The sequence below is a fragment of the Hippocampus comes genome, unplaced genomic scaffold (genome assembly GCF_001891065.2).
Source record: "Hippocampus comes isolate QL1 unplaced genomic scaffold, H_comes_QL1_v1.1 scaffold68, whole genome shotgun sequence".
NCBI lineage: Eukaryota > Metazoa > Chordata > Actinopteri > Syngnathiformes > Syngnathidae > Hippocampus > Hippocampus comes.
Window position 1 is genome coordinate 4,595,016 of NW_017805625.1, and position 23,335 is coordinate 4,618,350.

The 23,335-nt window shown below is 42.6% G+C and overlaps 3 protein-coding genes across 10 annotated transcripts in view; 1 reads left to right on the forward strand and 2 right to left on the reverse strand.

Annotated features, from left to right (window-relative positions):
* ampd2a (adenosine monophosphate deaminase 2a) overlaps nt 1-4,725 on the forward strand; it is a 22,422-nt gene extending 17,697 nt beyond the window's left edge. For 5 of the 6 annotated variants that reach the window (XM_019880751.1, XM_019880750.1, XM_019880747.1 and 2 more), the window contains 7 exons: nt 1,612-1,775; nt 1,953-2,079; nt 2,150-2,313; nt 2,553-2,673; nt 3,221-3,394; nt 3,493-3,603; nt 4,067-4,725. In XM_019880751.1, coding sequence (XP_019736310.1) covers nt 1,612-1,775; nt 1,953-2,079; nt 2,150-2,313; nt 2,553-2,673; nt 3,221-3,394; nt 3,493-3,603; nt 4,067-4,282 — 1,077 coding nt within the window. In that variant the 3' untranslated portion in view covers nt 4,283-4,725. Of the gene's footprint in view, nt 1-1,611; nt 1,776-1,952; nt 2,080-2,149; nt 2,314-2,411; nt 2,458-2,552; nt 2,674-3,220; nt 3,395-3,492; nt 3,604-4,066 lie in introns of all 6 variants that reach the window. The other variant, XM_019880748.1, reaches the window with a different exon arrangement.
* A 3,598-nt stretch (nt 4,726-8,323) lies between these two features.
* eps8l3a (EPS8 signaling adaptor L3a) lies at nt 8,324-17,582 on the reverse strand. 3 transcript variants are annotated; one of them, XM_019880756.1, is made up of 19 exons: nt 17,306-17,582; nt 16,304-16,380; nt 15,863-15,936; nt 15,720-15,784; nt 14,601-14,759; nt 14,319-14,468; nt 13,747-13,787; nt 13,600-13,670; nt 13,382-13,524; nt 13,158-13,263; nt 12,969-13,042; nt 12,740-12,814; nt 11,852-11,997; nt 10,783-10,933; nt 10,529-10,702; nt 10,330-10,449; nt 10,134-10,219; nt 9,647-9,782; nt 8,324-9,541 (listed from the first exon to the last, which is right to left on the reverse strand). In XM_019880756.1, the coding sequence occupies exons 2-19, from the start codon at nt 16,366-16,368 to the stop codon at nt 9,530-9,532; spliced, it is 1,848 nt and encodes a 615-aa protein (XP_019736315.1). In that variant the 5' UTR covers nt 16,369-16,380; nt 17,306-17,582; the 3' UTR covers nt 8,324-9,529. The 3 variants fall into 3 exon arrangements, with proteins under 3 accessions (XP_019736315.1, XP_019736314.1, XP_019736313.1); XM_019880755.1 differs by lacking the exon at nt 17,306-17,582 and adding an exon at nt 17,125-17,299; XM_019880754.1 differs by lacking the exon at nt 17,306-17,582 and adding an exon at nt 17,125-17,299 and having other exon boundaries at nt 16,304-16,383.
* Nucleotides 17,583-18,192: 610 nt separating this feature from the next.
* irf6 (interferon regulatory factor 6) lies at nt 18,193-23,079 on the reverse strand. The gene is made up of 8 exons (XM_019880758.1): nt 22,797-23,079; nt 22,433-22,617; nt 21,697-21,892; nt 21,268-21,366; nt 20,885-21,157; nt 20,268-20,660; nt 20,038-20,156; nt 18,193-19,181 (listed from the first exon to the last, which is right to left on the reverse strand). Exons 2-8 carry the CDS (start codon nt 22,604-22,606, stop codon nt 18,951-18,953), a joined length of 1,485 nt encoding a protein of 494 aa, XP_019736317.1. The 5' UTR covers nt 22,607-22,617; nt 22,797-23,079; the 3' UTR covers nt 18,193-18,950.
* Between the last annotated feature and the right edge of the window lie 256 nt (nt 23,080-23,335).

Sequence of the window (23,335 nt, forward strand, 5' to 3'; positions counted from 1 at the left end):
GGGTGGGTGGGTGGGGGGGGGTGTGTGTGTGTGTGTGTGTGTGTGTGTGTGTGTGTGTGTGTGTGTGTGTGTGTGTGAATGCAGGTAGACACACACATACACGCGTCGTCCTGTATGAACCAGAAGCACCTGCTGCGCTTCATCAAGAGGGCCATGAAAAAATACCCTGAGGAGATTGTTCACATTGAGCGTGGCCGAGGTCAAACCCTCAAAGAGGTTTTTGAGACCATGAACCTGACAGCCTTCGACCTGAGCGTCGACACGCTTGATATGCATGCGGTGAGCGATTGCAGCAAGGAGGACCAGATATCAACCCTTCTGAGGATATACTGGTCATAATAAATTGGACTGACTAACTTGTTTTTGTTTGTTTCCAGGACCGCAACACGTTCCATCGCTTCGACAAATTCAATGCCAAATACAACCCCATTGGAGAATCGATCCTCAGAGAGATCTTCATCAAGACTGACAATCATGTTGAGGGGAAATACTTTGCACACATAGTCAAGGTTTGTAAAAAAAGCATCTTCGGGCCCAATTTACCAAAGGTTTGCTCATGCAAAATTGGGCACAAGCTTGATTGTGCCGCAAACAGATTTACTGACTGTCTGCCAAAGTGACTTCGCAACAAGCATCAGTTGAGCAGATACATACATGGCAATTTTCCGCGGATCCGCGGAAATCCGCCGTTTTATTTCTTAAATTGATCATTTTTGTGAATCGTCTAAATCCGTTGAGAAAATTTTGGAATGTGTTTACTTTTTTAGTTTTGATTTTGAGCAGCAAATTTGGAGTTACATATTGGTGCTCACCAGGAATGCATAGGCAAAATTGCACAAATTTTCACTTGAAAGAATAGTGGCGATCTTGGGATTTTTTTCTGTTCAATTTTCAAACTGTGTAAATTTAATACACTTCATCTTCAGCATGTTTAGTGCCACTTTTGTAAGTAACCACGCCCCCGTCCAGGCCACGCCCCTTCCGCTTTTTTCATCACTCGCCATTGCCATGTATGCAGATAACATCAGTCAACATTCAAATGAGAAGTTTCGAGCTGTTTCTTGCCACTTTTAGCTGAAGGCTACTGTCAATCTAAACGTGAAACCAAAATAATTAAACAATTTTGTATTTAAAACAACCGCATAGCCTCCACTAACTTAACGCTCACATATAATGGAAAACACCATTGGCACACAGGCTAACAATTCACATCTCTCTGGCAGTAATGTTATCCTTTTAAGCAAGAGATTTCTGAAGACAAAATGTGCAGCACAACAAGCAATATTACTGCCGCACTGAAAATCCGAGAGGAGCTGAGTCACCTGCATATACATATGTCTGTCTTGTACTGCCTCCAGGTGGCCAAGGCACGTGCACTAAAACGAGCAGCACAATGATCATTTAAAGGAGAAATTGTGACAAAAATTCTCTTTTCAACTATATTTCATGATGTCATTCCTGTATGTTTTTATAAAGCAATTCAATGTCCGCGATTTAGGATTCCTGTAAATTACAATTTCAGGCCCGTACATTTTTGAGTCTTCAAATCTGAATGCGAAACCAACAAACAGCTCCAAGAAAAGAAAAAAAAGTGTTCTTTTGTTCATGCAGGAGGTGATGTCCGACCTTGAGGAGAGCAAATACCAGAACTCCGAGCTACGTCTGTCCATCTATGGTCGCTCCAGAGACGAATGGAACAAGCTGGCCCAGTGGGCTGTCAAACACCGGGTGTATTCCGATAACGTGCGCTGGCTTATCCAGGTGCCTCGCCTTTTGTAAGTAACACTTTCATTCTGAAAGAACCCATTCACAAGGGGCATAGCGACTGCGAAAATTTGGTGCTGATACCCATTCGGTTTGGCAGAGGTCTGCAGTTTTATTTGCGGACAGCCTCAGTCCTTAAGTATGTATTTATTTGTAAACAAATTCTCACAAGCATTGTCTTCCCACAGCGACGTGTATCAGACAAAGAAGCAACTGGCAAATTTCCAGGAGATGCTCGAGAACATCTTCCTGCCGCTGTTTGAAGCCACCATCAACCCCCAAAGCCATCCCGAGCTGCATCTCTTCCTGGAGCACGTGAGCGTCGATTTTTCACCTTTTTAGCCACGACCTAGCACGACTAAATTCCCTTCCCCCTGTCATACAGGTGGTGGGCTTTGACAGCGTGGATGATGAGTCCAAACCCGAGCACCATATTTTCAATCTGGATAGTCCTCTCCCAGCCAATTGGAGAGAGGAGGACAACCCGCCCTACTCCTACTACCTCTACTACACCTACGCCAACATGACCGTGCTCAACCACCTTCGCAGGTGATGTTCTGTCCCCATGCTGCAATTAAAAAAAAAAAAAAAAGAAACAAAATTGACATCTTAATCATATATTTTTTTTCAAAATCTGTCCAAAACAGGAGGCGAGGCTTCCATACGTTTGTGCTGCGACCTCACTGTGGGGAGGCTGGGCCAATCGTCCCCATGCTGCAATTAAAAAAAAAAAGAAACAAAATTGACATCTTAATCATATATTTTTTTTCAAAATCTGTCCAAAACAGGAGGCGAGGCTTCCATACGTTTGTGCTGCGACCTCACTGTGGGGAGGCTGGGCCAATCCACCACCTGGTGTCAGGGTTCATGTTATCAGAGAACATCTCCCATGGTCTGCTGCTCAGAAAGGTCAGCACCGCACTCGCTTATCGTACGCCATCGATACACTGATAGCATGCATCAATTTTCTGCTTTTTTTATTTATTTTTAAATTTATATATCTTTTTTAATACAGTACAGTATTTTCATCCATTTACTGAAAACAGTGTCAATGATTCCCAACCACTATGCCTTGGCACATTAGTGAATACTGTACATTGAGACAATCATTGTAATTATTATACAATGCCAAAGTGTATCTCAACACTTTAAAATGGGGGTAAAACGATTTCAAAAATGTTTATGCATGTCAAAGATTTTTACCTATTGCGGGTGTGTGGAACTTTTGCCCTGCCATAAATGGGGCTTCAATGTAGTCTACAATAGGGCCCAAATTAGCCCCTTTTGAAATCTGCAAAAAATATTATTATTGCTGCTTTTTGTTTTACACAATACACCATAAGACAAAAATAAATGCATGTTTTTGTCTTTTGTTATAAAATACATTTTAAATTGGTTAAGCGAAATGTAAGACTCACTTCTATGATCAAATATGTCTTGGACATTTTCCCCTCAGGCCCCTGTGCTGCAGTATTTATACTATCTGGCCCAGATCGGCATCGCCATGTCCCCTCTGAGCAACAACAGCCTATTCCTTAGCTACCACCGCAATCCGCTACCAGAGTACCTGTCAAGAGGCCTCATGGTGTCCCTGTCCACGGACGACCCCCTCCAGTTCCACTTCACCAAGGTCAGCGCGAGGACACTCCATCTAGCGAATCAGGACGGTTTGCCTAGTAGATGGTCAGAAGTAACAGGCGATATGTGTGTGTGTGCGTGTGTGTGCAGGAGCCTCTCATGGAGGAATACAGCATTGCGACTCAAGTCTGGAAGCTGAGTTCTTGTGACATGTGCGAGCTGGCAAGAAACAGTGTTCTGATGAGCGGCTTTTCACACAAGGTAAACTGCTCTCTTGATTTTCTGCAAGTCATGGCTTTGTTTTACACATCTATAATTGCGCAAAGTGGGGATGTAGCGGAGGCAGTAATGTTGGTCATGCGTTTGGGGACGTTAATTGCCTTCAATTAATTTTTTTTTCCCCCTCTCCTTCTCGGCACATAATGCAGGAGGAGGACAAGATACTGCAACCGCAGATGCATTTTTGTTCTGATTAATGTGCGTTCGTCTTAAAAAAAAAAAAAAAAAAAAAAAAAAAGCGGCGTGTAAACTGGTACTAGTTAGCCCCAAGTACTACCCCCACAGGTTTGTACTATACATAGCTCACCCGTGATGAGACTTTCTAAGAAGATATAACACAGAAGAGCAATGTTAACATGATTTTTTTTTTTTTTAAACTTAACGTGATACATGTTTCGTCTGGATCAAATAGTCCATAATTTAATATGAAAATTGTTATCTCCAGGCCAAAAGCTACTGGCTGGGCCCCAGCTATTACAAAGAGGGCCCAGAGAGCAACGACATCCGCCGCACCAACCTCCCCGACATCCGGGTGGCATACCGCAGCGAGACGCTCTCCGAGGAGCTGCAGCTCATCACGCACGCCGTGCGCACCGAGGAGCTGGAAACTATCAGCGAGGAGGACACACTGTGCATGGGGCCTCTGCCCGGGTGCCGTTGAGCTCCCCAGTCAAAAGCACACCGGCCAGTCATCCATGTCACGTGACACCTGAAGTTGTTGTAAGGAAGTAGTCCCCACCTGCACACTTCAAACCCTCGCACACATTTCCACCATCAGCCAGCATCAGGAGGTCAGCTGGGGGGTTACTGAGATCCATCCGTTTCTCCATTCATCCATCCAGCCCCTTAGCCATCCATCCATCCATCCATTCATGTATAGTCACTGTGATGCATCGTAGGCAGAGTCTTCTATTTTCTTGAATTAAGTCGGACACACCGCACAAGCAAATGTTTGCGGCTCAAAGCACAGCGACAAGGCCAATTATTATTCCTTCACGCTTCTGGCAAAGGTCTGCCAACATTCCACTGAGGGAAAGAGAATGAAGGCATTCTTGTGTTGTTTTGGGACTTGAGTACTAAATATAACATGCATCTGAGCAGGAGGACGAGAAGAGTTTCTTTACCTCACTGTGGCCGTGAATCCCACACTCAGTCCTTATTGGCCTAAAATCCCCCCCGCCCCCAAAAATATTTTGCATACAGAATGAAGGCATTCTTGTGTTCTTTTGGGACTTGAGTACTAAATATAACATGCATCTGAGCAGGAGGACGAGAAGAGTTTCTTTACCTCACTGTGGCCGTGAAGAGTGCTCCCTCCACACTCAGTCCTTATTGGCCTAAAATCCCCCCCGCCCCCAAAAATATTTTGCATACATCGCACTATCCAAATGCACCAAATGTTACAGTGCCTTGTTCATTCTTCATGCAGCATTGTCTGCATCTAGGATTTTCAGTGCTCAAATGAGCCACCTGGCGGCATGCACAAACTGAAGGGGATTAAAAATACTTTTTTTTTTTTTTTGCATGCCTGCATGTTGATTCCATGTGTTTACAGCAAGCTGTAATGTAAGGCAGCATGTCCACCAGCCAGCTTTAGAGTTTGTATTGAAATGCACTACCATTTAAAAAGTTTGGGCTCACTTCGAAGAAGATGTTTTGTTTAAAGATAGCCACTGACAACACGTATATTTGAAAAAGCCATTATAAATTAGTTTGAGCATACCACTTGCCATGACATCTGTTGGTCAGACGCTGAGCTGCATTGTATTTGTTCACGGAGTAAACTAACAGCTCGGGCACGTAGTTATTGTAGCGGAAAACTCAAACTAAAAATACATGTTTTGTTTTACTTTGCCCGCAACCTCATTTTGGGTCCTGACCCACCTGATGAGATTCACTGGTCTTGACATTATTAATGTGCTTTAAAAAAAAAAAAAAAACGTTTTGTTATAATATAAAGATGTTTCTAAGTGACATCCAAACTTTTTGAATGGTATATTTAGTTTTTCTATCTGCTCATTGACCACATATGAGCACACCGTGCTGGGTCACGTTTAGTTCTGTTGCTTGGCTGTTGTAGCGATTCCAACTTGACATTTTACACTTCAAATACTTGTGTGTGTCACCCGTAGGTTGACCTATAACCTCTCATCCCATCGATAATGTCATTCAGGCCATTAAGCATGTATCTGAAGGATTCAACAGCAAGCCCAGTGGTGCCTTGAGATGCGACTGAGCCGACTTTTTCACATGCATTTAAAACGACCACCCAGCTTTGCCTTGAGTCCGCTTAGCTTAATGCTAATAAACAATGCAAAATGCCACTAGGAGCTAACAAACGGTGTCTGTTTGTTATAGAGATATGGTATTTCGAGACAAACTGCATCAGCACAAGTAGAGGTCACAATGCTCACCCATTCTTTATCCTCTGCGAAGAACAACTATTACGACGGCAGCTTACCAAGTCACACACAGTAATTGGGAGTCTTCTTTGTTTGTGTCTTCGTGACTGTATTTTGCTGCGTCCTGGTGGCTAAGTCACACACCCCATAAAGAACTGCAATTAATCATGATGCACAAGATGTTTGGTTCTGCTCTTTATTACTACATCATTTTACAAGGTACAATGTTCTAGAGTACCATCTTCTTTATTAAAAATCTTTTTTTTCTGGGAGGGAGAGGTGAAACATTTGGGAAAGATAATTTAAGATATGAGAGTTATGAGCATGGGCACAGAACTAATTAAACTCATCTCAAGGCACCATTGTACAGTGCTCCCTCACTATTCGCGGGGCATAGGTACCAAGCCCTGCCCGCACAGTAAGTGATTCCTGTTAAAAATGTTTGTTGCCTACAGATGCCACAAGATGGTGACAAAGCACCACTTTTCAATTAGACAGCCCCTTATGTCAATGTAATTTCTTGACACCTAGATGTCACAAGATGACGCCAGAGCAATACTTAAAATATGGCCCAAGCAGATGGTCCGCGTGAATTTGCGAATATGTGGGGGAACACTATGCTGAATTTCAATATACCCTGCATCAATAAACAAGCACACCACATCAGACAGCAGGGAAGTTAATTCAATACGCCTCAGACAGTATTAATCAATACTGATGATTATTGCCTTCGCAGAGTCAAAATCTCTCTTGTAGCTTTTAGAAGATATGAAAATGTACCAAAAGACGTGACCAGTTTCGCACGCACTCTTCATTTCCCTCCTTTTTGTCATTGAGCTGCGATGCGGAGCTACTGAGGTGCACTGCGGATGTGAATGTGCCGCAAAGTATGAGACTGTTGGCCTTATATACAAAGTGTACTTTTAAATGCGTACATTAATTTTTTTCATCATTAATCTGATTCTGTTCATGTTCATCATGATTATGTTGCCGCTTGGTCATTGTGATTGCTTAACGCATTTTTTTATGTTGCTTGTTTTATTACGCAGCAGACAAGTTTCCTTGCAGTGACTTAAACAGCCAACAGGGGGTGACAAAAGTACATTTTCCATCCTGCATGATATCTTAACTCCATTGAGAGGTCTCCTTATTTAGGATTAATTTTTTACACAAGTGTTTCCAAACATTTAATCAGTAAAAGTGTATATTTTACGTCAGAAAGTCATGTCCCAAAAAGTTAAACACAGTTTAATGATGTAGCTGTTGCCCTCTAGTGGAAGATCATTTAATTGTTTCACCTGTCACTATACATAGCTGGGAATGAATACTTGAACCAAGACACAGTATTTGTAGTGAATTGATAGTTTTCGGTACAATTAGGTACATTTGTATAATTTTCCATTGCACGCCTGATAATCTCTTAAGCACTGGTTGTGAATCGCTGCTTTGCATCAATAAAAAATAAATACTGTACAATAAATATAGAAATAATATACAATTATTTTTTTAAACAATATTTTTAACTCATAAAAGATCTAATTTTGTGGTATCGAATGTAATTTTGGTTTGTAGGTTAGCTTGAAAACCGTCAATTTACCAGTAGGTGGCGACACAGATCCATGGTTCATGTTTGTGTTCCATTAGGCAACAATTAAGTCAGTAATTATACACGTTGTGGCTTTCATTCAAATATGTCAACTCTCGAGTTGAAAGTATTTTAGGCTACTGCAGATTTCACCAATTTTGTAGCTCAAAGAGAAACATAAATGTGTTCCATGCCCGAACAAGCCGTCCTTCCAGTGTTAACCAACATACAATTTGTAAAATCAAACCAGGATTTCTTTCCCCCCAATAGCAGAATAGAAGTGACAGGGATTGATCATTCACTTTCGACTGTCATTAAAAAAAAGGTTCTTAAGGTAATGTCAAATTTTAATTTGATTGACTGTTGTCTGACGTATACGGGATTGCTACGGAGAGTGAATGATGTGTTTTCATTTCCCGATCACTACGAAACACAATGTAGCTCGTCCTACCTCACAATTCCTAATCCTGTAGTTGTCCTGTATTTTTCTCGTCACATACACGAATCACAGTTTTAGAAAAAAACAAATTCAGATGTTAAATCCGGGTAGTTTCTATGCTTTTTATGTTTGTTAACCAATGTTCCGATGCCTCGGTTATTTTTGCCCACTATCTACAACTGCGGTAGGGAGATTATCAGAACACAACCGATTCGCAAGAGTTAACATGTTATGTCTGAGCAGTTAAAATAAAGCACGTTTCTTCATAATGTACTGTTGTGATTGCTACCGTTTTTATTTCTCGGTTTCTCCGAAGGGGATTTTCATGTCACTGCAATTCGTTTTTTGTCCACCAGATGTCACCTTTTCGCTTTGAAGCGCTAAACAGAACAGGCTAACGTCTTTTTGGTCTCAATCCCTGCCAAATAGTTTTGCTCTGACCAACCAAGAAGACAGAAAACTGCTCACATACTTGTGGGCCAGCTAGCTAAAATATCAGCAAAATGAATAATAATAATAATAATATTAAAATCTACCGTCCTCAAGGTGAAGGCATCGTCAGGTAAGCGCTTCAAAACGAAGAGAATAGACACTTCTGAGCAAAATAATACAACTTCATGGTACAAATAGGATTTAGGTTGCATAGTTAGTGCTTCTGACAGCATTTAGAGAAGGCCTTGCAAGCCCTGACTGGAGGCAACAGATGGTCGAAACGTTATTGACGCGTTTCAGGCATCTGTTTGAAACGAAAGCCACGGACATCCGCAGGACTCACGTTGAATAGCAAACATCCGCGATCACGTTAAACGTTGCTAACATAATTTTCTGCCATGGGTATATTACCTGTACCGGGCGAATTTAAAACTGGCATTTACACCTGGAAGATGTATCCATTAATGGAGTTGGAATTTGAATACTTTCACACTGAGGTCATATTTTGCTCTGACTGTAGGTGAATTTAAAAAAAAACGTACAGTATTCGTAAACCCAGGGCAGGACTGTACAATAGTGGCTTGCATGTCTGCCTCAAAATTCTAAGATACAGGGTTCGAATCTCAGCTCCAGCCTTTCCCGCTTTTTTTCTGGGTATTCCAGCTTCTTCCGACATTTCAAAAACATGCATGAAGACTTTAAATTGGCTCAAAGTGTGAATAGTTGTCCAGAGTCGGCTGGGATAGACCCAGCAAACCTAGTGAGGATAAGTGTTGTAGAAATTGGACGGATGCGTGGGTGGGTGGATAGAAAAACTATGACGAACCAATAAATATAGTCTTGTTAAATTAATGTCTCTCTGGCAGTGCCAATCAAAAGCTAGCATGATCATCTTTGTAAATACAGCATTTTGAAGTCCGGTTATAGTATAACATACAGTCAAGATTTCTAATGTGAAAAGTGCCAGTGTAAAAATGACAGAGGATTAGCTGTTGTGAGCTGAAGGTGGGTCGCCTCTGGTGATGTTTTCCTTCATGACAACTCTTCGGCTCAGTTTGCAGCCTATGGTTGTGAAGAAAACAGAGAAGTAACAGCGTAATTGTCACACACACAGAATTTGTCTGTCGTTGGTCTCCCTGGAAAATGAAGGAACAAGTTGATACTCACAGCCAGGGCGGCGGAGCGGACTGCTTGTAATTGGAAGAACACCCTTCCGCCTTCTTCTGGACACACCGTCTTCAGTTCCTCTCGGGTCATGCTCAGGAGCATGGAGCCGCTCAGCACGCCCAGACAGCGCACCGTGCTGCGCGCACAGACGAAGAACAAGAAAGGATGTGAAAATCAGACGTGTGAGGCAACCAACACGGATTCAAATGCAATGTGTGAGTACAACAGTCCAGCTAAAGCTCTTTAGATTTTACCAAAAAAAATATGTTGCGCTAAAAAAAAAAAAAAAAAAAAGAAAGAAAAAACATGACTTAAGAATAATAAATGCCAAACATGATCAGTGAAAAAAAAATTGTCATGTTCCAAATCAAACTAGAGGCTGTAGTTTAGCATGATGCAGATTAGCGCTCCGTCATATTGACAGTTGCTCTCGTTCGATGTACTGTAAGTGTCCCTGGAATTGTTGTTAGTGACGGACTGTACTCACATCTTGGTGAAGCCCATGTGTTCAAGCCAGGCTTTCACCTCAGCAGGTTTGGACTTCTTGCCTAAGACGGGAGAACTTCCGGTTGGCTGAGGAAGGAGAGAGAAGATTCAGTAACACTCTGTTTTTAAAATACAGTATATGACAGCGTAGATAAGTTATATAATAAGTGCAAATGTTGTATAAAATTGGAACGTGCCATTGCCGCCACCATGTCATCAGCTTGTTGTTCATTTTCAGTGAGGGCGTTGTTGGGTACGAAACCTTCTTCTCCTCTGCTGTTCCTCACTTTCCACCACAGCTTGGACACGTCCAGCAGCTACGGGATTGCACCAAGCATTTTCTCGTCATCATTTCATCTGAATTTGAGATTTGAAACAGTTGGGACGACGTGGCACCTCCACGACTTCGCCTTTTCTGATGGTCAGCTCTCTGTTATTCCTGGAGATGAAGTCGTGCATGACGCGCATGCGACGCAGCTTCTTCTCCCGTAACTTGGCCGTGTACCTTACAGGTATCCTTTCTAGCTGTGTTGCTGGTGGAGGTGGCGACGGCATCCTTTTGGTGGTTGTCTACACACACAAAGCAAATGCCCTCTTGGTCTTCTGTATCTTTTCCCCATCGACTAAAGAGAGGACGTATGAGGCTGCACCTCGCTGGACGGGGGCCATCGAACCTCCTGCGCCCTCACCGGGGTCTCCGTGGCGGCTGCAGGGGCCTCCCTGAGCTCGGGAGGCTGCCAGCCGTCAAAGAACGCCAGAGTGTATGTCGGGATGTCCTCGTCATCCTCGGGCCATTTAGTGCTGCGCCAAAGTAAGAAACACTTTGAAGTGCTAAGATATAGACTGGCCGTTACATAAGCTACCATACACTTGCACAATCTATTAACCCTTTTTTTTTTTTTTTTCATACATCATATATCTGTGTGAAATAAAGTGAAAATATTGCAAGAAAACGCTGCAACATTTCGACCAGAACAAAATCCAAATTGTATGAAAATTAAATCAAGGACCAACATTAATTAAAATAAGTTAATTCTCTCCCACTTTTAATATACATCAACTGTAGTTTGCACACCACTGCATAAACGTAAGAATATTCCTAGAAAAAGTGAAAAAGTTGAAGTATGAGGTGGAAAAAGTTACAATGCTTATTCGGATAAAATTGTAATTTGCGAGGGTTGAAAACGTGTACAGCCTGTGTTAAGCAAGGTTACCATAGTTAACGGAAACTAACAAAATAACTAAAACTACAATTGGAAAGACAGTTTTGTGAACGAAATAAAAATAAAAATAATTTAAAAAAATGAAAACTGACACTATATCTTACATCAATAAAACTAAGTCAAACTAATTATCACTAGAGCAAAAATTAAATCATACATGAGCTTTCAAGGTTTGTTTTAAATGCATATTTTGATATGAACGTATGCTTTGTGACCCTTTTTTATCTTGCACTTGACAAATACTATAAAATAAAATAAAAAAAAAAGATATTTTATAAAATCAAATAAAACTAATACTAAAACTAATAAAACCTAAACTAAAACAACAAAGCATCAAAAATATTTAAAATAAAACAAATTTTAAACAACTAACAAACGTGCTCCAAAAATGAAGAAACTGAATTCATGAAAAATGTCAGGGTAAAATTCTGCAATATGTGGACTTTTTCAAAAATAATACGGCATTTAGAATACTGTCGTCAACTAGGTCCTCTACCTTGGGATATTCCACGCGTCTCCCAAAGACTGCCACAGCTGGTCCTCCTCGGCGGATGCCTCCTCGCTCATGAGGCAGATACACTGAGGAGTCAGCAGGGGAGCGACGATGCTCGGAGGCACGTCCTCGGAGCACTGAGTCACAATCTGGTGAGTGCAAGTCGCAAAATGAGGTACACCCGAGGAGGTTTACAAATACAATTAGAAATGGCCGCTTCTGTAAAAATTGTAATTTGTGTTCAAAATCTGCATGAATTCGGGTGAGCTGAAATGTAGAATGAATTTGAAATGCAGGAATTGTGGATTGGGAGATTTGAGGGCGGGGATTGGGAGAAAAATTGAGTTATAGGATAGCGGTACGTTTGTAAAAGTTCTCGTCATGAAAACGTGGACTCCTGCAAAAAGCAGGAATTTGGGGAATATTCAACATTTTGAAGTTATTCAAATCAGTTGATCAATGTTGAGGGAATATTTCAATTCTGTATTCATTTGCGATTTTCAAGGAAAATTTCCAATTCTTGCAAAATTAGGAATTTTGCCCATTTTGAGGTCAAGAATGATTTGAGAAATGTTGAATGTGCATTTTTCTCCGCTAATGTGTGGATGTCCTTTTTCTCTATTGTTGACCCCCGCATACTTGCGGTTCGGCATGCGCAGGTACGCATATTCGCTGATTTTTTTTTCAAAATTTTGGGGGGCAGTACGGTAGTTTAAAATATTTTCTTGTTTGTTTTTAGATTTTTTTCCCGCCATTTTTCTTTTTTTATGGGGGGGGTCGAAATTATAGTGAATGTTTATCAGTGTTTTTGCAGGATTGTTGTGGACTGAAAAAATGTATTTATGTTTTTATTTATTCATTTATGATAAATGATTTTAGAATGCAACTTACAAATGCTAATGCAGAGAAGAAGGAGTGCACAAATTCGGACACACTGGGGTTATCGATCTTTCCCTTCAGCTCCACCTGTGGACACAGACACACAATTTATTTTAGGCATCCAATCAAGAAAACCAAAAAAACCCCACGTTTTTTTGTTGTTTTTTTTTTTGTTGGGGTTTTTTTTTTTTTTTGTGGTGAAAGCTGAGATAAATAAGGGAATGGTGTCAAGGGCACACACCAAAAGGTTGAAACCACATTTGATCTTCTGGAGACACTCTTCAAACTCTGCTGTTGGGGGCATGCCGACCATGACTGACAAAACAAAACACAACCAAGATGCATTTTAGGCTTTTTTTTTTTTTGGAATATGCAACGAATCTGTAATTTAAAATGGACAAGTGTCATCAAAACGTCGACGTTCCCAAACCTTTTCCTTTTTTCTTTTTCTTCTTTTTCTTTGCATTTTTCGCTGCGACGCCGGCCACCTTCCCCATGAAGATCTCAATGTCGTTGATGATGTGATTCAAGATGTCCTACGACGTCGAAACGGAAAGATGATGAACAGTTGTCCAAGTATTGAAAAAACACTAACATGAGGTTTCACGCCAGAGCCGAGGCGGGGCCCTCGAGTCTCATTTTTTTTTTACAGACCACGTCTCTGTCCAATTCCGTGTAAGGCCGTCGAGGTGGCAAAGTTTCTTCTCTGATGGCGGCCTCCTCCTCTTCTTCTTCCTCGAGCTCCTCTTCCTCCTGGTCATCAACATCCTTCGGAGCTACAACCAGGTCAGTGTCCTCTAAATGGGCGACCAAAAGCAGATTTAAACAAATGCTGTGTCGTTATTGTCGGTGCAGAATCTTAAGAGTCTCACCGTTGTAATCGGGAGGGGCCCACTCTTTGGGTTCAACTTGACTTCGACTTTGCGCTTCTTGATGTTTTGCGCTGTTGAGTCAGAAGTGTCACCATCAATTCAAAGCCAAAGAGGGCTCAGCGGATTTATGATGGTTGTCCTGCCTACCTTAAACGCGCTTGTGAAAGAGCCCTTTGGACGTAATCAGCCTGGAAGCAAGATGTGATATTTCAATGATGATGAAAGCAATAAAATATATCCATCCATCCATTTTCTAATCTGCTTGTCCTCACAAGGGTCATGGGGTTGTTGGAGCCTATTTGAGCTGTCCTCGGGTATTAGGCGGGGACACCTTGAACTGGTTGCCAGCTAATCGCAGGGCACACAGAGACGAACAACCATCCGCGCTCACATTCACACCTCGGGACAATTTAGAGTGTTTAATCAGCCTGCCATGCATGTTTTTTGGAATGTGGGAGGTACCCGGAGAAAACCCACGCAGGCACGGGAAGAACTTGCAAACTCCACACAGGAAGGCCGGAGCCAGGATCGAACCCACGACCTCTGCACTGTTAGGTCGACGCGCTAACTGCTGGACCACCAGGCGGGCAATAAAATATATATTCAATAAAATATATTTTTTGGTCCTTTAGCGCTTACGACGATATGAATTACAGGTGTCCTGGTGCAAGACTTTGAGAATCACTCCGTTAAAGGGTGTTTGGACGCTCTCTTCTCACCCTGACGTCGTCGCAGTGGAACAAGAAGACGCTCATCACGTGTTTCCTGCTGGGTTTGACCATCACTGCCAGGAGCGAGTTCGAAGCCGTCGTGTCCAACACAGCTTTTAGCTCCACAACGTCACACAGATGAATAGACTCCAGCACTTCCTGAGAGAAAGTCCGACATTATTTTTATTATTATTATTGTTGTTTTTATTCATTCTTGATTAACCCCGCCTCCCCCGTCTATGGCAAACAGGCCCTATAGAAAATGGATCCACATGAGCGGGTGTCAGCAACCTTGGTCTCGGTGTCGGTGAGGAGCAGGTCGGGTCCGTTGACCTCCAGCAGCATGTTCTGGCCCCACACTCGACCCATCTTGTCGAGTAGATTGAGCCTGTCCACACAGTCGGTGAAGCCTCGCAGCTCCTCGCCATCCAGGTCGCATGTGAGTAGATGCTAACACGCAACAGCAGCACGTTGTTAGCATTTTTGAATTCTTCAAATTCTAGTTTGCTTGCACAATGCACAGGTCAGAGAAATCAAAAGTGATTTTAAGAACGCTCTCTTTTCAGTAGCACCGTTTTTCTAACAGCCATCGGGAGAAGCGTTCACTTTTTGAATTCAAATGGTGTCATTCATTTGGGCTGGTGGAGTTCATTAAGCCATTAAATGCATCTTTGGGAAACTAAGAATATGAGGTGTGGTAGGACAAATCCAGGACTGGAATCCCAAAACACAGAGTATACAGTATTTCAAATCGTAACAACTAACTCGAAGTTTTCCCCTTCAAAGTACTCATGCACTTTCCTATCCTTCTCTGGAATGCTTTCGTGAAACCCTGTCAGGATTCTTCTCGGACTCGCCGTAGCTACACCACTGCCGTCTTGATGTTGTCCACACGGAGTTAGGTTGAGTGAGTAGGGAGGGTGCAACAACACGGCGATGTTATTCTCAGCCAGGAACTGTCAGATGCTCAAAGCACTCTGAGCAATTGTGATGTCACAGTGAAGTAGCCTTGAATCGTACCGCCACAACTGTTTCCTCTCCTTGTGTATGAATTGAAACAAACGCCGCTGGATCACTTTGATGACGTGTCGGTCGATCGTCCGCCCAACTCAGAAGGGAAAAACTCATAGTTTGGATTTGAAGTATATCTGCATATCATTTGTGATAGCGGTCCTGGAATTTTTCTGACACACCTATTTCTTGAAATTGCTCCCTTGTAAATAAAAAACAAACAGATGAATGACATAATCTGGTAGAAAACCTAAAGTTGGAAATGACAAAATTCGACAAAAATCTTGGACAATTACATTACACTTGCATTAACACTGCTGTAACAACGGAAATACTGCCAAGGTAGCGACGAGGTGGACACAACGAGACCTTCGAAAACAAACATGACTCAGACCGTACCTCCACTCTGTAATGGAAATACTTGATGGTGTTGTTCATCGAGGCGGCGTACTCCTTCCGCTGCACTGTTGAGCCGACAACACGGCGGTTCATGAAACCGATCCGACAATCGCTCAAAAAATGGTACGGTATGGTGACTTAACGGTATATCGACTTTGCGCTGGGCCTCGACATAGATGACACCAGTGAGGACACTTCATCCCTGAACGAGTTGCCACTGTCACAACAAACAAGAGCAAATTACATAACAAAAAGATAGATGGAATATACCGTGTTCATTTTCACTCCAATTTTTCTTGAGCTGAACTCATATATTTTAGATTTTTTTTTTTAAGGCACAGAAGGCCTATTTTCCTCATATCTTGGTCTAAATCTTTTAGTTAGCACTTCTCCTTTGCCGAGGTAATTCATCCACCTCACAGGTGTGGCTTACTAAAACACCGGTTAGACAACAAGATTGTTATGCAAGGCTGCCCACAAGAAAAGGCCTTTCTGAAATAGACGGTTTAGGCACGCATTGCTTTTCTTCAGTGGAGGGAAAGAAAAAAAACAAAATTCAATCATGACGTGGATGACGCACATACTTGGACTGGATGGATCCTGCATAACTGCTGGTGTCATTCCCCAGCGGACTGTCACTCCGGAACATCCTCGTTCACACCTGCTGTGTCACATGAGTGTCATAAAACAAGGTAGCTCGCTACGTTATTTTGCATGGTATTTCGTTTTGATGCCTAATTGTAAAAATGACCTTAACGTAACACAACAGATGAAAAAAATTAAAGGCTGTAATTGTATTTGAAAAAAAAAATGTTGACCCAAGTCCGCAAATGATTAGTTGCCATTCGTCAGGTAAACACCGCTAATGTGGCAAATGATAATAAAATGTTTACATATGCAGCGAGTGATTTGCAGTTATTCGTGACTTTTCGTGTTTTCAGAAGGCAGAAAAGCAGACTCCTTTGATTTCAGCGAGCTCACATTTGACATTTTTCACTTGGCTTCTCTGAGAAGTTAGATTAATCAAGGGTTACTTACATTCAACCACTGAAACTTTTTTTTTTGCTTCAAGAATGCAAGTAAATAAAAAAGGCGTGTCATCTCGATCAAGAAATAATGGGTTAAAATGTAATGATCATACAATTTTGGTGATTTTTGTGTCCAGGCACGGATGGACGAATAATGTTACACCCAAGGCTGTTTCTTACACTCACTTTTCAATTCGGCTGCTTCTTATGCCACAGTAGGGGAGAAATAAAATTTACTTTTTTTTTTAATATAAAGACAAATGCAAAATGTTTAATCATATTCTCATACCATTCTGTACCATTCATACAACTATGCTGTCAATAGGTTGAAACAGACCAAATCTTGAACACTACCAGATAATTTACTGAGTTCTTACCTTCTGCGTCAAATCCAATTTCGATGCTCCCTTATGGAATATTTAAAATCAGCACAAATTCAAGTCATAGTTTGAGTGAGCACTTAGGACTAGCCCATGAAGACAGAAGACAAAGTCCAGCGTGCGTGACACAACGAATGCGTAAAAGAACAGAGTTGTGTTTCTCGGTGTGGCATCCTACCCGAGCAAAGGTTATTAGATAGGGAAAAGTCGTGGAGGGACAAATGTTTAATAGTTGCCACCGCGATAAATTGACTTGTATTGCTCTCCGCAATTTGACAGCTCTGTGTGATTCATTGGGATTACGTGCGTGGAGCGTTAAATTCTCAAATTGACAGAACAGGGCAAACAATCGCCGCCTACAAGTCAAATACTGTACACTCGCAGGTGAACTAAAACACACGTGAAACAGTTTTTGCTTGACCGTTGGATTATTTCTTGAAAAATTCATCGTTGCCTTGGTGAAATGAAAACGATGAAATGATGACATTTGTGATCTCATTGCTCTTCACACCCCAAAAGTCAACAAAACCTGGCGGACCGCCTCCAAAACAAAAGCACCGGTCCGTTTATTATGGTGTCACCCACCAGCCGAGGAATCACTCTGTTAAACATTAATTGAAAAATATATCGCCGAGTGATGAAATGCACACTGTTAAAGTCTACTGTTAACTGACTACTGTACGTGCTTTGGCGAGCATTAAATCCTCATTTTACACACACCCACACGAGGACGTCCAATACAACAGTCAGAACAAGAAAAACAATGATTTTGGTTTGACACAAGCATGAAATTAATCAATTTAAACGTAAATTACCACAAATGTCTATGAATGCAGTCACAAAGGCATGTTTCAAACCGAGTATAATGGCCACATACAGCAAAGTGATGAGAAACTGTGATTTCCTTGAAATGCTGAACCTAAAAAAAAATGAAAATGTAAAGACGCAGAAGCAAACATGGCTTAAGGTTAATTGCTGGTGCCTATGTTTTTCAACCACTAGGGAGCAGCAGTGCGGCACCACCACCACATTGAGAGTTTCCGGCAATAAGAATCGCATTTATCAGTCAACTTTCTCACAGTTAAACCAAGGCATTGTGATGAAGTGAAAGTAATCTATGACCTCAAAGTAGCTCGTGTGACATTTTTATTTTACATAAAATCAGAGTAAAAGACACCACAAAACACAACTTGGCAACCCCAAGTGCAGGAGCATTCATCTCAAAACAGATCCATGAACCTGAACAATGGTTAGTCAAAGATTTACATACAATTAGTGGATTAAAAATATATTTGTATATACACTCACTCTAAATCTAAATGACACAGTAGATGACTAAACCGGAGCACAGCTCAAAGACGAGCACATTTCTGTCTCCATTTGCTCAATGTGACTTCCAAGCATGGTTGAATGGAAGATTTTTGGGGGAAGTATACAACAGAAAATTCGCCCAATTGTTCAAGTCACAGGCTTGATGTGCTGCTTTCAAAGTTGTGTCGTAAAAACTGGGAATTTGGCTACTCGTTGACATATTTAGGATACACAGGGCAATCTCTGTAAGTCATTAACTATGCGAAACTATCTTTTGCAGCAAGCAGGACTTTGGCCCGTCCATGTCGTGCTCCTGCACACACATACACACACACTGTACAGAGAAGCAGAGCACGAGAAGCGATTAAAAGTAAAATAAAAACACACTCTAGCGAAATCAGAGAGATAGTGATGGGACTTTTAAATAGGACTTAATGAGTAACGTCTTTGCCAGCAGGATGTTTGATCAGGCTCTATATTGGACCTGTGCCTGTCGTTGCCCGTCAGGGTGCTCACTGGCCTTGCAGAGTGTGGACGAGGTTCAAGCCCGAGCCAGGAGGCAAAACCCAGCCGTCCTGGCCCTGGTTGGTGTGCAGCAGGCAGTAGAGCTGTTTCAGATGGGTCACTATGTTGTCTTTGATATCGGGGATGGAGATCTGGAGGCGCACGCTTCCGCTGTCGAAGGATCGCGTGTTGTCTCCGGAAAACATTTCTGTGATCATGCGAGCCACCACGGGAATGATCTGCAAAGAGGTGGACATTGTCTGTTCAAAACAGGGATGTCAAACTCATTAAAAAAAAAAAAAGAGGGGAGTCGATTGGCGGGGGGATGCAAGAGTGCGTTTGTATATGCATGCACATGCAGTAACGGCAACGATCGTGGAAGGTTGGTTGGCTTGAAAATTAGATCTTCAGTTAAAAAAGGTTGGGTACCCCCGTTCTCAGGTGTTAGGCCAGCCCGTAATGTAAAGCAATGCAATTGGTCCTCAACAAATACATGTCTATATATTTTTTTAAAACAGTGACGCATGTCCTCATGGAGAATTAAATTTTAATTAATATTGGATCGTCCTTTCTTTCTGCCCCAAAAATCCCATTGGTCGAGCTCTAGTTGAGGAAGCTAAGGGCCAATTCATTCATCAGAGGAATCATTATTCTTCCAGATGGCAATCACACATAATTCAATATGTGACTGGTGTCCCTGCCAAAAGATTATAATCGCCTCCAGATGCCACAAGATGGCGGCAGACCAGAACTTTTCTATTAGATAGGGCCACTGCCGTTATAAATTAAGCTCCTCCGTTCACAGTTGCACTTAAATGCCACAAGATTAAGCCAAAACAGTATTTTTGTTTTTTTTTTTAATCAGGCAGGGATTTGGCCTAAGCACAAAAACAGCAAATGGGTGAGTTTTTCAGCAAAGAACAGGATGATGACCACCCGCAAATAAATAAATAAATAAAATAAAATAAAATCAGCAATTAAGTGAAGTGGCAAATAGGCGATCAACACTGCACGTCACACTTGTGATACAGTGGCAATGTCTGATCCACGCTTGATTTGTTGCCCAGAAGGCTTTCAGAAGAGTTCAATTCTCACCTGAACCATGATAAGTTTCCTCTCTGTTGGCCTTCCATCCGGCCACTCCTCCCCAAAACATAGGCTGATTTCAAATTGCGGGGGATTCGGGGTTTGGCCGCGCTGGTGAGCGATCACACCTACGCGGCACATGAAACATTCCGATTATAGATGAGGCTCCACATCCAAAAAGTATTTTCACATTTCGGAGTGCGAGAGGATGAAATACTTTGGCAGCAATGGAAACTCACCACTAAGAAAGGACTCCAGGCAAAACAGTTTGACCTTTGTCTGCCGCTCAATAGGATTTGGCGTGGAGGCATTTGGCGCACAGGGGCCGGACCAATACACCTTGCACTGGCACAGACGGACGGCGTAGATATCGTGGCCGCTCACCTCCAAGATCAGACCTCGGTCCATCACGTCCAGCAGGCGGTTGGTGAAGAGTCTCTGCTTGTCGTTGGTGATGTTCTCCGTGGTGGGGAAGCGCAGCTGTTCCAGGCTGACCGGTCCGAACAGCTCCTCCTGGTTGACCATGGGTCCGAGGTCGCCGTAGAAGAGTCTGCAACCCTGAGGGTTGCTGACGGTGACGGTGGGACACATCTCCCTCCCTCGGTACAGGAACTGCACCTCCAGGTCGGTCACTGAATTAAAGACGCATTCCAAAAATGGACGTTTTTACATTGAATGCAAATGTAAGGTACCCTTGTTTTGCTAGTCGGCTTCCCTCTTCTACAGCTCTTGTTGTTGTTGGCACTTAATTTACTGTTGATGAACTACTTCGCCTTAAGGATACTGCAAGTGGGTGACGGTCACTTAGTGATAATTGTGCACATGCTTCGAGGAATTCAAATTAGCGCAGACATACTTGGTAGGGAGCTTATCCACATCTCCGGAGAGGCAAATAAAGTGTCAGTAAGAGTAGGCCCCTGCATCGAGGGGTCAGCCAGAGCGGCGGAGGAGGGCATGTCAGCCAGTGTTGTGGGTTGCATCTCCACATCCGCAGGCTCCTGTTTTGGCCAAACTTTCATCGGTTCCTCTTTGGGCCACGCTTTAATAGATTGGGGACAGCTTGCAGGCGGTGTCATGGAGGACTCAGAGCCCATAGGAGACCACAAGTTGAGAGGAGGAGGACTTGTGCCTGGTTGGTGAAATGAGACGGCTGTGAGCATCAAACCAAGGTAAAATTTCTTTTTTTTTTTTGGTCTGTTTAGGGGTGTAATAAAAGTAGGAGGACAATTAAGTCCTCACCATTGGATGGGTATGGAGGGAGAGATTCTGGTGTGTCTGGAATGTCTTCTTCGGCGCCATCTTCCTCACCTGGAGTCCAAGAACCAGCATCCGAGGAACCTGTGGATTATTAATAAACGTCAGTCTTGAAACTATAGTTACACCGCCCATACATAAAAATTAGCCCCACTGCCCCAAAAAAGCTGTCATCCCCAAGTCATTCTGCCATTTGAACCAACCAGAGGCCTGATAGAAGTCATTTTTGAGAACGAAATATGATGAGATGTTCCGTTTAAATTCTGAGAATTAAAAAAAAAAAAAACGTATTCAATGGAAAAAAATGTAATCGGTCATTACCAATTGCCATCCCAAGTTTTCAGTGACCCAAAACTCACAAATACCCTAACACAATAGTACAAGCGTTTGTCGTAAGCCTCTTATTTCATTTACCTGGGTTGCTTAAGGGTTGTAGGATGTCACAAACATCATAAATCTTTAAAGGATTCATCGGGACCTCTTTGGTTCCGTCGTAGATGAGGTTGAATTCCCGGCTTTTGTTTAGCGCACATCGGAGCTGAGCTTTCCACTTGGCAGGATCGGGTTCGTCAGACCCTTCTTGGAATTTCCCCGTCTCCACAGCCCACGCCTGGAGGAACGTATCAAAATGTTATTTTGTAGTGTCAGGCAGAATGCCATCTACCAAAATCCCTACATTTCGGAAAGCGTTTCCCCAAGACCAGCAATGCAGCCATCCTGGACACCACCATTACATGTTTACACTTTGTTTTTAAGGCCTAAGAGTTCATTTTTTAACTTTATTTGTTAACTGCAGTTAGTCAATTTGCCTAAGAAAATGATAAGCACAGGGCAGCTTTGTGTGGCAGAGTCAGTGCATGTGCATGCACGACAACGACTGACACACTCTTTTCACGCCTTCTGCCACAGCAGTCTCCGGCTTGTCTTGTCATGGCAGGGCATGTTTTTAAAATCCATCCCTTTTTCGAACCGTTAATTAAAAATTAGCATTGAATTGAGATTCAATTAGCATTTAATCGTTAACTTGAGTTAGTTCACATATAGTACATGATCATTTTGAACTTTTTGTGGTTCGCGGGACGTCGGGGCCCACGCAAAGACTAATTGAAGCACAACATTTCGTGCAAACCCAGTTTTGGTGATCGCTTACCTTGAATATGGTGTCCTCGTCCTCGTGTTGGGGCGTGTGTCGCGTGGCGTGCTTCCACGGGATCCTAAAGCGCATGGCGTCACGGTCAATCCACTCCAGGCCGGGATATCTCCCGCTGTCCACCTGGGCGACCAGCCACGGCTTCAGACGGACACGTCGCGGCGTCACCGCCATGGCAAGACTGGCTGAAAAAAAAAAACACAATGTCGCCGCGAAGGTGACGGAGGTGCGCATGGAACTGGGCTCCCAATTAATTCTGCTTAGAACACCGCCTAAGTTTAAATGGCGTTTTACAGTGTAGATATAGTGACACGCAATTCGCGTAAGATGTTCCGTTCTTATGGAATAAAATAATGGCACGTACCTGCGCGAACCAGGAAGTCGCCGTTGCCAGTCGGCCTCTGGCCCAAATTAGTTGGATTTTTTTCCCACCAAGCGTTTCCTTCTTTCGCTACTCCAAACCAACCCTAATTGTGTAATTGTCACTAGTAGTATTCTCAATAAACCACCGCTTAAATGTGGAAATAACAACAAGCCTAAAGTTTGTCCCCGTGAACTCTTCTTTCCTGTTTTTTTTTTCTTCTTCCCCCTTTCCTCGGCCTCACCCCGCCCACTTCCCTGAGCCGAAACTCAGGTACGCCAGTGACGTCATACCGATGACACACCTTTTCCACAATGTCAACCTCATGAGTCGTGCATACTCTGAATATACTGTATGCTGATTTTAGTGTTGTCATTTTATTTTATTTTTTATCTTGTTTCATTGTTCCATGTATATACATTGTTTTTGGGGGCCTTTTTACAGGTCCCTTAACATGTTAATATTTGTTAAAAACTGATTGCTCCCATTTTTGTATGCTCCACGTTGTTTCAGTCAGTAAGTGAAGTGCACCCTCCCTAAAT

What these genes read in the sequence shown, in the direction of transcription:
- eps8l3a (XM_019880756.1), bottom strand. Translation starts at nt 16,368, where the DNA reads ATGTTCCGGAGTGACAGTCCGCTGGGGAATGACACCAGCAGTTATGCA. An exon ending in TCTTCTCTGCATTAGCATTT is followed by an intron (nt 11,998 to 12,739) that starts GTAAGTTGCATT and finishes TGCACTCACCAG; the next exon opens with ATTGTGACTCAGTGCTCCGA. An exon ending in GACGCGTGGAATATCCCAAG is followed by an intron (nt 10,934 to 11,851) that starts GTAGAGGACCTA and finishes ACTTTGGCGCAG; the next exon opens with CACTAAATGGCCCGAGGATG.
- irf6 (XM_019880758.1), bottom strand. Translation starts at nt 22,606, where the DNA reads ATGGCGGTGACGCCGCGACGTGTCCGTCTGAAGCCGTGGCTGGTCGCC. An exon ending in CCTGGAGTCCTTTCTTAGTG is followed by an intron (nt 20,157 to 20,267) that starts GTGAGTTTCCAT and finishes TGTGCCGCGTAG; the next exon opens with GTGTGATCGCTCACCAGCGC. An exon ending in GGAAACTTATCATGGTTCAG is followed by an intron (nt 19,182 to 20,037) that starts GTGAGAATTGAA and finishes ACCTCTTTGCAG; the next exon opens with ATCATTCCCGTGGTGGCTCG.